This window comes from Colossoma macropomum, unplaced genomic scaffold (assembly GCF_904425465.1).
Source record: "Colossoma macropomum unplaced genomic scaffold, Colossoma_macropomum, whole genome shotgun sequence".
NCBI classification, from domain to species: Eukaryota; Metazoa; Chordata; class Actinopteri; order Characiformes; family Serrasalmidae; genus Colossoma; species Colossoma macropomum.
The window spans coordinates 43,829,375-43,844,100 of record NW_023494805.1 but is presented as its reverse complement, the minus strand read 5'-3'; the positions used below and the strand labels follow the sequence as shown (position 1 = coordinate 43,844,100).

At 43.0% G+C, this 14,726-nt stretch overlaps 1 protein-coding gene across 2 annotated transcripts in view; it reads left to right on the top strand.

The window, feature by feature from the left end:
- copa (COPI coat complex subunit alpha) overlaps window positions 1-14,726 on the top strand; it is a 28,357-nt gene that overhangs the window by 7,125 nt on the left and 6,506 nt on the right. The window contains exons 1-14 of one of the 2 annotated variants that reach the window (XM_036596083.1): window positions 74-1,271; window positions 1,344-2,473; window positions 3,678-3,777; window positions 4,459-4,677; window positions 5,494-5,644; window positions 5,910-5,976; window positions 7,848-7,923; window positions 8,723-8,805; window positions 10,022-10,247; window positions 10,852-10,990; window positions 11,888-12,050; window positions 12,303-12,449; window positions 13,260-13,449; window positions 13,700-13,795. In XM_036596083.1, coding sequence (XP_036451976.1) covers window positions 2,351-2,473; window positions 3,678-3,777; window positions 4,459-4,677; window positions 5,494-5,644; window positions 5,910-5,976; window positions 7,848-7,923; window positions 8,723-8,805; window positions 10,022-10,247; window positions 10,852-10,990; window positions 11,888-12,050; window positions 12,303-12,449; window positions 13,260-13,449; window positions 13,700-13,795 — 1,780 coding nt within the window. In that variant the 5' untranslated portion in view covers window positions 74-1,271; window positions 1,344-2,350. Of the gene's footprint in view, window positions 1-73; window positions 1,272-1,343; window positions 2,474-3,677; window positions 3,778-4,458; window positions 4,678-5,493; window positions 5,645-5,909; window positions 5,977-7,847; window positions 7,924-8,722; window positions 8,806-10,021; window positions 10,248-10,851; window positions 10,991-11,887; window positions 12,051-12,302; window positions 12,450-13,259; window positions 13,450-13,699; window positions 13,796-14,726 lie in introns of those variants that run through there. The other variant, XM_036596082.1, reaches the window with a different exon arrangement.

Genomic DNA, 14,726 nt, shown 5'->3' with positions numbered 1-14,726 from the left:
TGAGATCAACCACATCTCATCCTCCCTCTCTCTCTCTCTCTCTCTCTCTCTCTCTCTCTCTCTCTCTCTCTCTCTCTCTCTCTCTCTCTCGTTCTGATCTGGGAGGAAGCTCAGAGGAACGCTGCTTTCACGTGATCTCCAGGTCTTATTTCCCCCGTGTGAAGCAGTCCTTACAAAGTTAATGCACTGCGTAATAAATCATAGTAAAGTCTCTGTCTCGATTTGATTCTCGGCGCAATTTGAAACAAAGGCTTTAACTTTGAACAGTTTCTACTTCAGTAAACTAGGTGGCGCTGTGTATGTTATTCTCTATTTGGGAGAAGAAGTCTAGCTGTTCGCTCACAACAGCACAAGCCAGCAGAAATGGTTAAATAATCCTAGCTTTTTAAAATAGTGTTAGCTGTTTTTTTTAATTGTTAGCTCTTTTACAAATGGTGTGATAGATATGTGATAGATTGTGTAGTGTTAGATGTTTTGAGCTTTTTTAAGTATTCGTTATTTTTAGCTATTTAAAAATTTGTTTCAAATAGTCATATTTATTTTTAGATATTTCTAAATAGTGCTATCTTTTTTGCCCCTTTTTTGGTTTTTTGGTTTTGCTGTTGGGGCAAAACTTTGCATCTCAAAATTTTAAGATGAACAGACCAACAGAAATAGTCCGAAATTAGTCTGAAAAAATAATTTCTCCATTAACTTGCATTTCTGATTAAGTTACTGTATGAGGTTTGTGTTTTGATGGTATATTACTGTATAATATATAACATTACAGGCCTGTAACCTTTTTCAGTAGAAGTTTCAAGTAGTTTGTAAACATTATTTTCAGGGTTCTGAACTGTATCATTCACTCCTCAGTACATAGTCAGTTTTCCCACTTTTGGAAAATAGGGCCGTGAGATCACAGTGTGAAGGCTGGATTGGACTCCTCCTCCTTTGGAACCTTGACCACCATAAAGCTCTGAGCTCAGCAGTGTTCCTCTGAACTTCCTGAAAGGGTGTAGAGAACTTTCTTTCTGCCATTGATTGTGTTCCTCTGTTTACCTAATCAGACCTTTAGAACCCCCGTAGTGAACCCCTGCTCTTACTCAATCACCTGCACAGATCTGGAGCTGGAGTTGGTAATGATCAGGACTGATTGACTTACGTCTATTGATAACTGTCAGAATCAGACTGTTTATGATGCCGCTGATGCACATTTGAGGTGTTTTTGATGAAACAATGCTGTTCCTGCTTTTCATCAGTCCAACATTGATTTAGGAGAGGACGGGGAGGAGGTTCTCAGGTCGAGATTAGGAGAGGACGGGGAGGAGGTTCTCGGGTCGAGATTAGGAGAGGATGGGGAGGAGGTTCTCAGGTCGAGATTAGGAGAGGACGGGGAGGAGGTTCTCTGGTTGAGATTAGGAGAGGACAGGGAGGAGGTTCTTGGGTTGAGATTAGGAGAGGATGGGGAGGAGGTTCTCTGGTTGAGATAAGAAGAGGACGGGGAGGAGGTTCTCGGGTCGAGATTAGGAGAGGACAGGGAGGAGGTTCTCTGGTTGAGATTAGGAGAGGACAGGGAGGAGGTTCTTGAATCGAGAATAGGAGAGGATGGGGAGAAGGTTCTTGGGTCGAGATTAGGAGAGGACGGGGAGGAGGTTCTTGGGTCGAGATTAGGAGAGGATGGGGAGGAGGTTCTTGAATCGAGAATAGGAGAGGATGGGGAGGAGGTTCTTGGGTTGAGATTAGGAGAGGATGGGGAGGAGGTTCTTGAATCGAGAATAGGAGAGGATGGGGAGGAGGTTCTTGAATCGAGAATAGGAGAGGATGGGGAGAAGGTTCTTGGGTCGAGATTAGGAGAGGATGTTCTCTGGTTGAGATTAGGAGAGGATGGGGAGGAGGTTCTCGGGTTGAGATTAGGAGAGGATGGGGAGGAGGTTCTCTGGTTGAGATTAGGAGAGGACGGGGAGGAGGTTCTTGGGTCGAGATTAGGAGTGGACAGGGAGGAGGTTCTCGGGTCGAGATTAGGAGAGGACGGGGAGGAGGTTCTTGGGTCGAGATTAGAAGAGGACAGGGAGGAGGTTCTCAGGTGGAGATTAGGAGAGGATGAGGAGGAGGTTCTTGGGTTGAGATTAGGAGAGGATGGGGAGGAGGTTCTGTGGTTGTCAGTACCTGTGTGTGTTTAACAGCCCAACAGATACACTGTGTTTGTGTGTATGGGAATGTGGATTGTTCTGATGTTCTGATGTTCTGATTGTTGTTGATGTTGTTTACGGATGTGTAACAGTTATAATGTTCCTCCTTTCTGTTCCCTCTTCCTGTCATGGGTTCTCCTGTGTATCTTGTAAACGGGTTCTCCGTGTGCGCCGGACTGTAAATGTTCGTTCCAGGTTTGAGGAAGAAGAACCTGTCTCCGGGCGCCGTGGAGACGGAGGTCCGTGGCATCACGGGAGTGGATCTGTTCGGGGCGTCGGACGCTGTGGTCAAACACGTGCTGGAGGTGAGGAGCTCTGAGTATTAAAGGCTCCGCCTGAGAGTTTCGCTGGGCTCTTATTGTGTGCAAAAGTTTGGGCACCCCGGTCAAATTCCACGTGTTGCTGAAGACGTTAACACTACAGACACTCTGCACTACACTCTACAGAGACACACTTAACATGACACATCCCTGCACATTTTACTGAGTTTAACATATTGGAAAAGAGAAAACGTGGCGTGTGTAAGTTCAGACACCCTTTCAGTGCTTAGGAAGAGCCTTTTGGCTGAGTTGTTTCTTATGTCCAGGTAACAGTTTTTAAATGCACGATTTAGGAACTTATTTTCCGTTTTTCTGAATACATAATGAACATTTGAGTTACTGTTGATAAAATGATGCTGATCTGTTCCTTAATTTGATATCAACAGCAAGGGCTTGAACAGTTGCTACTTTAGTACACCAGGTGGCGCTATGTGCCAGTTATTCTCTTGAACAGAGCACTAGCTTTTTAGTTTAGCAGAGTTAGCTAGTGTCCGTCATTTTCAGTTAGTGGAGCTGGCAAACCTGATCTATGTTCAGTCAGCAGAGTTAGCTAGCGTTAGCAGTTTTCAGTTAGCAGCGTTATTTAGCATTAGCTGTTCTTCATTAGGAGAGTTAGTGTCTGCAGTTTTCAGTTAGCAGAGCTGGCTAACTTTATCCATGTTCGGTTGGCTAGGGTAAGTTGTTTTTGTTTAGCAGCGTTATCTAGCATTAGCTATTTTCCGTTAGCAGAGTTAGTTAACGTCTGCCATTTTCAGTTAGCATCGTTAGATAGTGTTTACCTTTATTATTTAGCAGAGTTAGTGTTAACCATTTTTAGACAGAGTTAGCTAGCGTTAGCTGTTTTTAGTTAGCAGAGATTGCTAGTGTTTGTTATATTCATTTAGCAGAATTGGTTAGCGTCAGCCGTTGGTTAGCGTCAGCCGTTCGTTAGCCTCAGCCGTTGGTTAGCCTCAGCCGTTCGTTAGCCTCAGGCGTTGGTTAGCGTTAGCCGTTCTCGGTGCTGAGATCGTGGAGAGAGAAAATGCTGTGGGAAAATGTCTCAGGATGGGAAAATGTCTCAGGATGGGAAAATGTCTCAGGATGGGAAGCTGCGGTGAAGCTGGAGGTATTTGGGTATGAAATGTAGCTCTGCTGTAACGTACAGAGTTAATGAACTAATGAATGAAGAAACTTTGACTTCTGTCCTCAGGGTCACGATCGAGGGGTCAACTGGGCCGCGTTCCACCCCAGCATGCCCCTAATAGTGTCGGGAGCTGATGACCGGCAGGTGAAGATCTGGAGGATGAACGGTGAGTGTGTGTGAGGTCCAAACACAGAGCATGACTCCTTTATATCTGTTAGGAACACGGAGCTGCTGCCTGGACCCTCAGGAGTGTCTGTAGGACTTTATCTCTGGAGTTCTGTCGGAGTGCTGTGTAAACTCTCAGGCTCTAAGATTTCCTAATTTTTTCCCCACTTAATTAAAACCAAGCAGTCTAAATGGAGAATTCCACTGGTTTTTCAAAATTCAGCTTAATTCAGTGTTTGAGATGTAGAAAGTCAGAGTGTTTGCTCAGTCCACAAAAGTGGAAAGTAAGAATACGTTTTAGTCCAAGATCTGCTCAAAACTATCATAAAACAGTGTCTCAGTCATCAGGCAGTGAATTCATAAACATTTACTGTAGGAACTTTCTGTGAGGGAGCTTTTAGAGGTGGACGTCTGGTTCCTATCACCACCACTGTGAACAGTTCTGACTCGGTAAGTTTATCTAGAACGGAGCGTTTCACACCAAACCACTCTGAACCTCTCTGATTACATCTTAACCACTTAATTATGCAGAACTTTAGAAAAATCATTGGAGTTTCCCTTTAGTAACCCCCCCCCATATGTGCTCCTTAAAACAGCGTTAAGCATAGTTTTGTCTTGATGCTGTTTGATGTGTGTTGTGTTCTCTGACTCCGCCCCCTGTCCCTCTGTCCTATGTATACAGAATCAAAGGCGTGGGAGTTGGACACCTGCAGGGGGCACTACAACAACGTCTCGTGTGCCGTCTTCCACCCTCGTCAGGAGCTGATCCTGTCCAACTCCGAGGATAAGAGCATCCGTGTGTGGGACATGTCCAAACGCACCGGTGTGCAGACTTTCCGCAGAGACCACGACCGCTTCTGGGTGCTCGGAGCTCATCCCAACCTCAACCTGTTCGCCGCAGGTAAAGCACGCTGCACGCTCTGGGGGAGGGGCTCACGTTTGGATGGGTGTAAACTGTGTCTGTATGTTAATAGCATCTGGCGCAGCCAGTAACATTGATAATACAGCGTGTCAGTTTTGTCGTCACCTACTGGGTACTTTGTGAACTGCACTAAATATGAAGAAGAAGGGAGTATTTGTTTATTCAGGTGCTCGTTTTGAAGAACTAGTACATATTTGAAATCTAGAATAATGCTGTTTAGATGTGCTGTAGTGTCTGGAAATGTAAAACCGTGTGGCTGAAACGCCTCTCATGGTCTTCTGTGCATTTCTCGTTTACCATCTTTCATGGAAAAAACTGTTAGTGAACAGAAGTAGGCATCAGGCTGCAGCCCCTTGTTCTCTTACCTCTAAACTCATTTATTGCGAGTAGTGCTTCAGTTCTGTCCTTCAGACTGTCAGTGTATCTATAACGAAAGGCTTGTTATTTGTCATTAAACACAACAGCCGTTTAGTCAGCGTTTATTTTTGCAAAATATAATCCCTGCAATGAAAAACAAGACTAAACTAAAATTCTAAACCGCAGAGACTCTAGACTTGACTCGGACTTGTCCCTCAAAGATTTGAGACTCGGCCTCGCACCTGGGATGCTCAGCTCGAACTCATACCTCAGAGCCTCGATACTTAACTCGGACTTGCATTTTAGAGACACCGGATTTGATTTGAACTTGCACCTCAGAGACATACTTGACTCAGAAACTTACCGCAGAGACTCAGAACTCAACTGGGATCAGGGTCTCTGATTTTATGTTCGCTCAGTGTTGGTTCTGTTTCTCAGGTCATGACAGCGGGATGCTGGTGTTTAAGCTGGAACGTGAGCGTCCTGCGTACGCTGTGTATGGAAACATGCTTTACTATGTGAAGGATCGCTTCCTGCGCCAGCTCGACTTCAACAGCAGCAAAGACACTGCCGTCATGCAGCTGCGCAGGTACCGGCCTGTTTCTCTTACAGTATTTAAGCCAGTGTTCCCCAGCCCTGCACCTGGAGCCACACCGCCCTGCACGTTTCAGTGTTTTCTCTGCTCACAGCTCACCTGATCCAGCTCACCGGCTCATCACTGGGCTGAAGTGTGTTTGATCAGGGAAAGCAGTGTGCAGGACTGTGGGCCTCCAGCGCTGGTTTAAACAGCTCGGTCATCTCTCTGTTTTAGAGCTGTTTCTCTCACTGATTTGTCTCCTCTGTTCTCTCCACAGCGGCTCCAAGTTCCCCGTGTTCAGCATGTCCTACAACCCTGCAGAGAACGCCGTCCTGCTCTGCACTGTGAGTATTGAAGACACACGTTCACGTTCTGTACATTGGGTGTTAATTCAGTGCGCTCCATGTTAGAGTGACAAATTTCCGTTTCCCCCTTAATTTGTGCTCAGTGTTAAATACTCTGCCTTCATTTCGTCTGTATTTGTGCACGTTCTCTGAAAACTTAGACACGGACGAAACGGAGCAGTACCGCCCGAAACCATGGGGGCAGTGTAGCTACTAAAGACACTCTCAGTAAAGACAGTTTTCTTCCATTGGTTATAAAAGTGAAAATAATTCTTCGTTCAAATCACGAAGAGTTTAATGGCCTCACAGACCACAGCCGTCTACAACTCCGCCTCTTCCGTAGTTGTAGAAACATTGTGACCTCCTCCACTATCACCATGTTTGTTGTCAGAAACCAGACTCTGGACTGCCCTCTAGTGGATGTTTTGCTTAACATCCTGGTCACCGTAAAGGACGCATGAATATATGTGGGCAGTGAAGGTTGCGCTTCCGTACTTCACACGTAGTCAATCAACCGAGACGTGTTTGGTGTCTGAAGTTTGCCTCTTTAGTTTTCGCTCTGGAGCTACGAGGCTAAAGCAGCTAACAAGAAATGAAACCTTGTGCACCAATTAGCATGATGCTAACTGCACACCTAAACTGTCGCACGCTCACCTCACATCATTGTTCAGTGTCTCTAAAAGCAGGGCTGCTCAGTGCAGTACAGTGTTCTCAGTTATTCGTCAGCTATTCTAAATATGTGGTGTGTTAAATATTTCCATACTGCTAAAGCGTAGTCATACGGGCTGCAACGTGGGGTAAGTTCTGTTGTCCAGCAGGTACTCCAAGCACTATAGAACGTATCAAGGTGTTTGTAATCAAAGGGTCTGATGATGTACACTGTGCCCAAAAGTTTGTTTAATTTGGGGCTGTAGTGGCACATATACAGCTAGCAGTGATTTGACGTTCGCCTGCTTAAATTCGGGTCTGGATTCAGAGACGCCCCATTGCTGTTCATGCTATGTTTAGCATGTATACTGTCTTCAGCCTATTATGTAGAATTAACTGAGTAAAATGAAGATTTTAATTAAATATGAATTAATTATCGCTGAGTCATTTCTTTAGGTAGTATACCATTTTTTTGACCCAGTGTATGATTCCAACTAAAGGTGTGTTCCTGCTGGTGTGGGTTTCCTCGCGCTCAAAGACGCAGAAAAAAGGCTTGTTGAGTGCTAAAGCACCCGTTTTTGATAAATCTGATTTTTTGCAGAGAAAATGAGTTCTGTGTGTTTCACAACTTGAACATTAAAATACAAACCTTCTACTACATCTGTTTTTTTCACAATTTACTAAAATGGCAGTTTGTTACACTTACTGAGATTCTTTACTTTTTCAGATCGTTGTCATTTTTATCTGTGCAAAAAAAAAATGTTCTGCAACACTTGCAGCTTTTATAGCACCAGTGCTACATGCTGAAAGTTTATGATCAGCCCTGAACAGACTTGGCTATGTGGATTCTGTCACTGTGTGACAATTAGCAACATGCTAATCAGTGGGGTATAAGCTTCTGTTACATGTTGGCTACATTAGCCTCGTAGCTCCAGCACTAACACTAAAGAAGCAGTGTGTCTGTCTGTGTGTGTGTGTCTGTCTGTCTGTCCGTGTCTGTGTCTGTGTGTATGTGTCTGTGTCTGTGTCTGTCTGTCTGTCTGTCTGTCTGTCTGTGTGTGTGCCTCTGTGTGTGTCTGTCTGTCTGTCTGTCTGTCTGTCTGTGTGTGTGCCTCTGTGTGTGTCTGTCTGTCTGTCTGTCTGGATGTGTGTGTGTGTGTGTGTGTGTGTGTGTGTGTGTGTGTGTGTGTGTGTGTGTAATCGATGTTCTGTCTCCTCTACAGAGAGCCACTAATCTGGAGAACAGCACGTATGACCTGTACTCCATCCCCCGAGACAGCGACTCTCAGAACCCTGATGGTGAGAACGAACTCTTTATACTCTTCTGGGAATCTCTCGGTGCCGCGATGCGATCATTAAACAGTTCTCGATAAATCTCACTGCATCTCACCTTTTAAGAACCTCTATCTTCTGTAGAAGTTTGTGTATCCTAGATTATATTTTTTCCTGTATGTCATTTAGTAGTGTTTGTTATTCACTCTAGTTGTCAAGGTTCTTTAGTAAAAGGATTGGTTCTATTTAGAACTATGAGCTTTATGTAAAACCATTCCATGCTTAGATGGTTCTCTACATGGGGAAATAGTTCTTCAGATTGATGCAAAATGTGTTGTATGTGGTTCTATACAGCACCAAAAAGGGTTCTGCTGTTGTGCTGAAATTATACCTGTTGTACTGCTAATAGCAGAACCCTTTTTGGTGCTGAATAGAACCCTTTTCAGCTGTTTTTATTTTTGATAAATTTCAAAAAGTTCTACATGCTTATAAAATTATATAAGAGCGAAGTTTCCAGCCTTTTATTTTTATTTCCATGAATATTGTGACCGGTCTGTGAATGTTTGCACTACAGAAACCCTGTATTTTCCCTCCTCCATGCTGAGCTGCATCAAATTAACCTGCTTTATAACGTATCTAGTTTCTGAATAAACATGAGATCGTTGTTTTCTGAATTGAGCCAGAATCTTTCAAGAAAGAATAACGATGCATCAATTATTCAAGACGAATCGTTTATTCTTCCCGCCTCTTCTCCTCCCGCACTGCTAATTATTAGTTGAAATTATTAATTAATATTAATTTTTATTGATCCTGTTTTCCTGTGTAGCTCCGGAGGGGAAGCGCTCCTCAGGACTGACCGCAGTTTGGGTGGCCAGGAACCGCTTTGCCGTTCTGGACCGCATGCACTCGGTGAGGCTGCTTTACTGCTTTTTCAGATGAACTGAAGTGTGAACCCACATGTTGACGTTTAGCTTATAGGACTCATATTATAGAAATGTTGAATATAAACACTGTTAAAGTTTTGCTCCTCACTGCACGCGGATACGGACACTGCACTGCAACAACAGCCTGTTTGGAGTTGGTTGCAGTTTTGATGTCACAAAAACTGACACATTTATAGATCTGCCTATTCAGGCTACAGCAGTTTAGCCCCACCCAATCAGAACAGAGCTCATTTGCATGTTGTCATAAAGTGGAAACTTCTCAGAAGAACGTTAAAACTTTTTTTGCTCTTAATGTAAAATAATGTAAAGGCAGTGTTGAGGAGCTTTTCTGTTGGTCCATTCATTGTGAAATGTTCACACAACGTAAACGGCTTATAGTGCTTTTTACAACAGGCGTTGTCACAAATCAGCTTTACAGAACAATAATAATAAATAGATGAAGGAATAAAGGAATAAATTAAATGAAGTCCTTGAAGGAAAGTCTGTTCACTCAGCGGCCGTCTTTGCAACACTGTCGGGCTGTTATTTCCACCCATACAAGCCCAGACTGCTCTCTCTCTCTGAATGGGGGAAAAACCAAAATACCTTTACATTTACAGCGTTTAACAGACGCTCTAATCCAGAGCGACTTACAGTTTGATCATTTGACACAGGTAGGTGAAGGCAGTGTTAGGAGTCTTGCCCAGGGACTCTTATTGGTATAGTGTAGGGTGTTTACCCAGGTGGGTGATTGAACCCCAGTCTACAGCGTAGAAGGCAGAGGTGATACCCACTACACTATACCAACCACAAAACTTGAAAACAAAGTACTTGAAACTGTAGGACAAAAAAACAGGTTTGAAGTCCCTGATAAAATGTGATAAATATCATGTGAGTAGTTTGTAGCGTTTGGCTCAGTAATGCGCCACTGCGCTTGCACAGAGCTCGTCAATGAGGGCGGCTTAACCGTAAATCTGATTGGCTCTTTTTTTATTGAGGGGCAGGACTTTCTCCAAAAACAGACACCATGTTGAGTGTTATGAGCTTTCCCATCCATATTTTAAGCACTGACCGTCTTCATCTCTGGAATAAAATTCGAGACAGATTTTGTGTTCTTTTGTGTTCAAAAATGGCCCAAGCCAAAAAATAAGCACTTATTTTGTTGAACATAATCTTAATCAATCGCCACTCGCTCTCCTCAGCTGCTGATAAAGAACCTGAAGAACGAGATCGTGAAGAAGGTGCAGGTTCCGAGCTGTGAGGAGATCTTCTACGCTGGAACGGGTTCTCTGCTGCTGCGGGACGCTGACGGAGTCACGCTGTTCGACGTCCAGCAGAAGCGATCGCTCGCCACCGTTAAGATCGCCAAAGTCAAATATGTGGTGTGGAGTGCAGACACCAGCCACGTCGCCCTGCTGGCCAAACACGGTACTGCAGCTACAGCCACTACACTGCACACTGTGGACGTTACATAGAACAGTGTTGTTTTTCTCCAGTATAACTTTCCAAATCTTTCAGTATTGATACTTACCAACATATACATTTCCTAATTATAAATCTGAATAGCATTTTGAATGTAAATTGAATAAAAAACTAGCCAAAAATAGGCAACTCTATGTAAACAAGTTATATATTTACACACATGTTCAGTTATGTCATAATTTTAGAAACAAGCTTAAATGTTTTTTATAGTGCTTTTGAATAATATAATGGAAAGTAACTCTAACTGTCCTGCTGGTTTGTGCTGTTATGAGTGAATAGCTAGACTTCTCGCCTAGACAGTAAAAGACACACAGCACCACCTAGTGTACTGAAGTAGCATCTGCTCACAGTTCTAGCCTTTCCTGCTGATACTGATTGAGAAATAGAATGACATCAGTTTACCTCAAATAGGTATTATTGATATCAAAAAACATTAGATTTTGGTAATTATGTCCCTTAGGCCTAATTCAACTTTTCTAATAATAATTATAATGACAATAATAATTATAATAATCTTAATATCTATTGATATTTGTCTGTAACTCCACAGCCATCATGATCTGCAACAGGAAGTTGGAGAGTCTGTGTAACATCCACGAGAACATCCGTGTGAAGAGTGGGGCGTGGGACGAGAGCGGAGTGTTCATCTACACCACCTCCAACCACATCAAATACGCTCTGACCTCTGGGTAAGACGGCCAGCGCCGCTCACACGCCCTCTCGTACTACACTGACCACAGCAGCTCTGCGACAGGGTGTTCGATTAAAGGGCTCATATCATGGAAAACTGAGTGTTCCTTACGTTTTTCTGTTTAAAATAAGTTCATTCTTCAGTCCATATAACCGAAGTCCACATATGGAAACTAAGCTGCAAATTCAGCCCATTTTTTAGTACATGATGGTTGTGATGTCAGATCCATTAACAAGTTTGGATATGACCAGCCATTTAGCCCAGCAGCCAGTCGGAAAAGGGCTCATTTGCATATGTCTTAAAGGCACAGTAACAAAAACAGCCTGTTGAAGGCAGAGGCACATTAAAATGAATTATAACTGTTTTTCATCAAGGGTTCTTTAGCAAAGACAGTGGTTCTGTATAGAACCATGAACACTCAGAGAACCATTTGCATGATTACAGGGTCCTTTGCATCATGAAATGGTTCTTAAGAATGTGCTGTAGATGGTTCTGTATAGAATCTTTTTGAGAAGAGTTCTATATAGCATCCTAAATGGTTCTTCTATCGTTACAAACTTGACTGTATTGAGCTGTATAGAACGCTTTTCATAAAGATTCTGTGTAGAACCATCTACAGCACATTCTTAAGAACCATTTCATGATGCAAAGAACCCCGTAGTCATGCAAAGTGTTCTTGGAGTGAACCATGTTCTTTTGCTAAAGAACCCTTTGAGGAACCATCCTTTTTAAAGATTGTATCTCACACTCACACAAGCGCAAGCAGACCTTGAGAAGTAAGTCATGCAAGGGAAAGGTAGAATATGAGCTCTCTGATGTGCCCAGATCTTAAATGGAACCTCTTTAGACGGAATAACAGCGTGAATGAATAGTGGTTCTCTGTTCCCTCCTGCAGTGATCACGGTATAATCCGCACGCTGGACCTGCCCATCTACGTGACGCGTGTGAGGGGGAACAGCGTGTACTGTCTGGACCGCGAGTGCCGACCCCGCGTCCTCAACATCGACCCCACAGAGTACCGCTTTAAACTCGCCCTCGTCAACCGCAAGTACGAGGAGGTCAGTGACGCCTGCTTCGGTCAAATTCACCTCCTCAAGTCTGGACTTAAGATGGTTGCTTTAACTATATTATGGAAAATGTTAATATATAATTAACTATGTGGATACGTAATAACATTACATCACTTTATGTACTTTTTTACATTTTTGTGTTTGTTTTAGCGTCAGTAAAATGTCAGCACTGGCCATAATGTAATATAAATGCTCTTTATGGCACCATTGGTGACCTCTCCGTTACCCATAATCCCTCAGGTACTGCACATGGTGCGTAACGCTAAGCTGGTGGGACAGTCCATCATCGCCTACCTGCAGAAGAAGGGCTACCCAGAGGTGGCGCTGCACTTCGTGAAGGATGAGAAGACTCGCTTCAGCCTGGCTCTGGAGTGCGGCAACATCGAGGTGAGTCACAGCACATCAGCTCACACAGCGGCCCCCAAAAGTATTCGGACATTTGAGCCACATTTAAAGCTGTGTTGAGGATTCTTTCAAAAGGTGGCTGATTGTTACGGTTTCAGCAGTTTGTTTGCATACATCAGCAGCTTTGCATCAAAAATATCTTTGTACACTTCCCACCAGTGAACACGAGTTCAGTGACAGCACTGTGAGGAACACAGCCGCAGACGTTTTCACATGGAAAAAACTCAAAGAACTTCACTGAAGTCTGCCACTGTTTCTCATGTTTTACACCAAGACGTTTTTTAATCTTAGTTTTTCTTAATATCTTTTTATTTAACTTTAAAAACTTGACCCTTTGTGTAAACTATATAGTTTATTTTTTATTTTTTTCATATTATTATTTCTATTACACCTCCCCCTCCACCATCACCACCACCCCTTTTGGCAGGCCCTGGCAAAGTACATGGTTCTGTAATGTTTACTGTTCAGGGCAGTTAAAATAATATAAAAATCTTTTGATCACAAAAAGTTTGCCAAAAAAGTTTAGTGTCCAAATAGTTTTGGGGCCTCTATGTCATGGCTTTTAGATAAGTGCAGTTCAAATCTGAATAATTCAGAAATTAAAGTACATTACTGACTGCTCTTTATTAACATTTATAATAATAATAGTATAATAAGAAAATAATAGTAATTCATGAAGCATCTTTGTTGTAGTTTTGAAATCCTAAAGAAGACGAGAAGTTTAGCACAATAAAGAAATTAAAAGAATGAGGGGCTTTTTTTGTAAAATGAAAGTGTCGTCTTGCACTGCAGGTGGCGCTGGAGGCTGCGAAGGCCCTGGATGAGCGGAGCTGCTGGGAGCGTCTGGGCGAGGCTGCGCTGCTGCAGGGTCACCACCAGGTGGTGGAGATGTGCTACCAGAGAACCAAGAACTTCGACAAGCTCACCTTCCTGTACCTGATCACCGGAAACCTGGCCAAGCTGAGGAAGATGATGAAGATCGGTGAGTGGCGGGTGGAGCGTCATGGAGCACTTCCTGTAGTGTATTACAGTCTGTCAGAAAGCGCACTCCTCTTGTTCAGCATTTGTGGGTTAATGACCGATGTAGCGCCCCCTTTCTGCAGGGTTTAGATTGCAGCGTGCACTGTCATCATGGTTGTGTTCAGAATGCGGTGCTGTGTAAAGCTGATTATGCATCTCTGGCTGTCTCGTTTGTGTGAGTTGTAACCCGTGTGCTGTGCTCTGTGTTGTAGCTGAGATCAGGAAGGATATGAGTGGTCACTATCAGGCCGCTCTGTACCTGGGAGACGTCAGCGAGAGAGTGCGCATCCTCAAAAACTGCGGGCAGAGTGAGTAACACACACACACACACTCTACACACACTATACACATTATATACACACTATACACACTGTATACACACTACACCAGGGGTCAGACTTAGATTACCTGGGGGCCACTAGCCAGGTGGTCTACAAACAGGGGAATCGGTTTAAACATCCCAAAGCGTCCCATTTTTATATCGCTCTTAAAAAAAGGATGGATCTTCAAGGGTTCTTGAGTAAAGAAAATGATTCTATATAGAACCGTTAGCACTCAAGGAAACCTTTGCATGCTTAAAGGGTTTTTTGCATTGTGAAATTGTTCTTCAGACTGAAGAATGTGCGAAAGATGGTTCTGTATAGAATCTTTATGAGGTGCTACATAGCACAGAAAAGGGTTTCTCTATTATTACAAGCTTGACATCGTGACAATAGCAGAACCCATTTGGTGCTGCCCTTTTTTTTTTTAATGAGTATAGTTTTAATCATCTTAGTCAGTGTTTATTCTTCTGTCTCCACAAACCTCAACTACTACTAATACTAATAATATTATAGGACTCTTATTGTGAAAGCATTATCGTTCTTGCTGAATGTGAGTGAATTTACTGTGACTAAGGTAAGTAATAGCTGAGTTAGCTGTTCGCCAAATTACAGTCCAGTGCCAAAACTAAGGAAGCATGTCTTGACTGATTGGTGTGTAGTGAATCGTGCACTGAGGAAAGAATTTAGTCCTAAAATAAGACAAAACCAAATCAAGAAATTAGTTACTTAAATTAAGCAAAATTACCTGCCAACATGGTGAGAAAAGTTTACATAATAAGGTCTCTCAACATAAGATCATTTACAGCACAAGATCTTTTTTCTTATTATAAAATCAGTACATATTTCATTGTTTTAAGGCATTGTGGTCAGATTTAAGTAACACTGATTTGACGTCATAATCTAATGATGTTAAAAC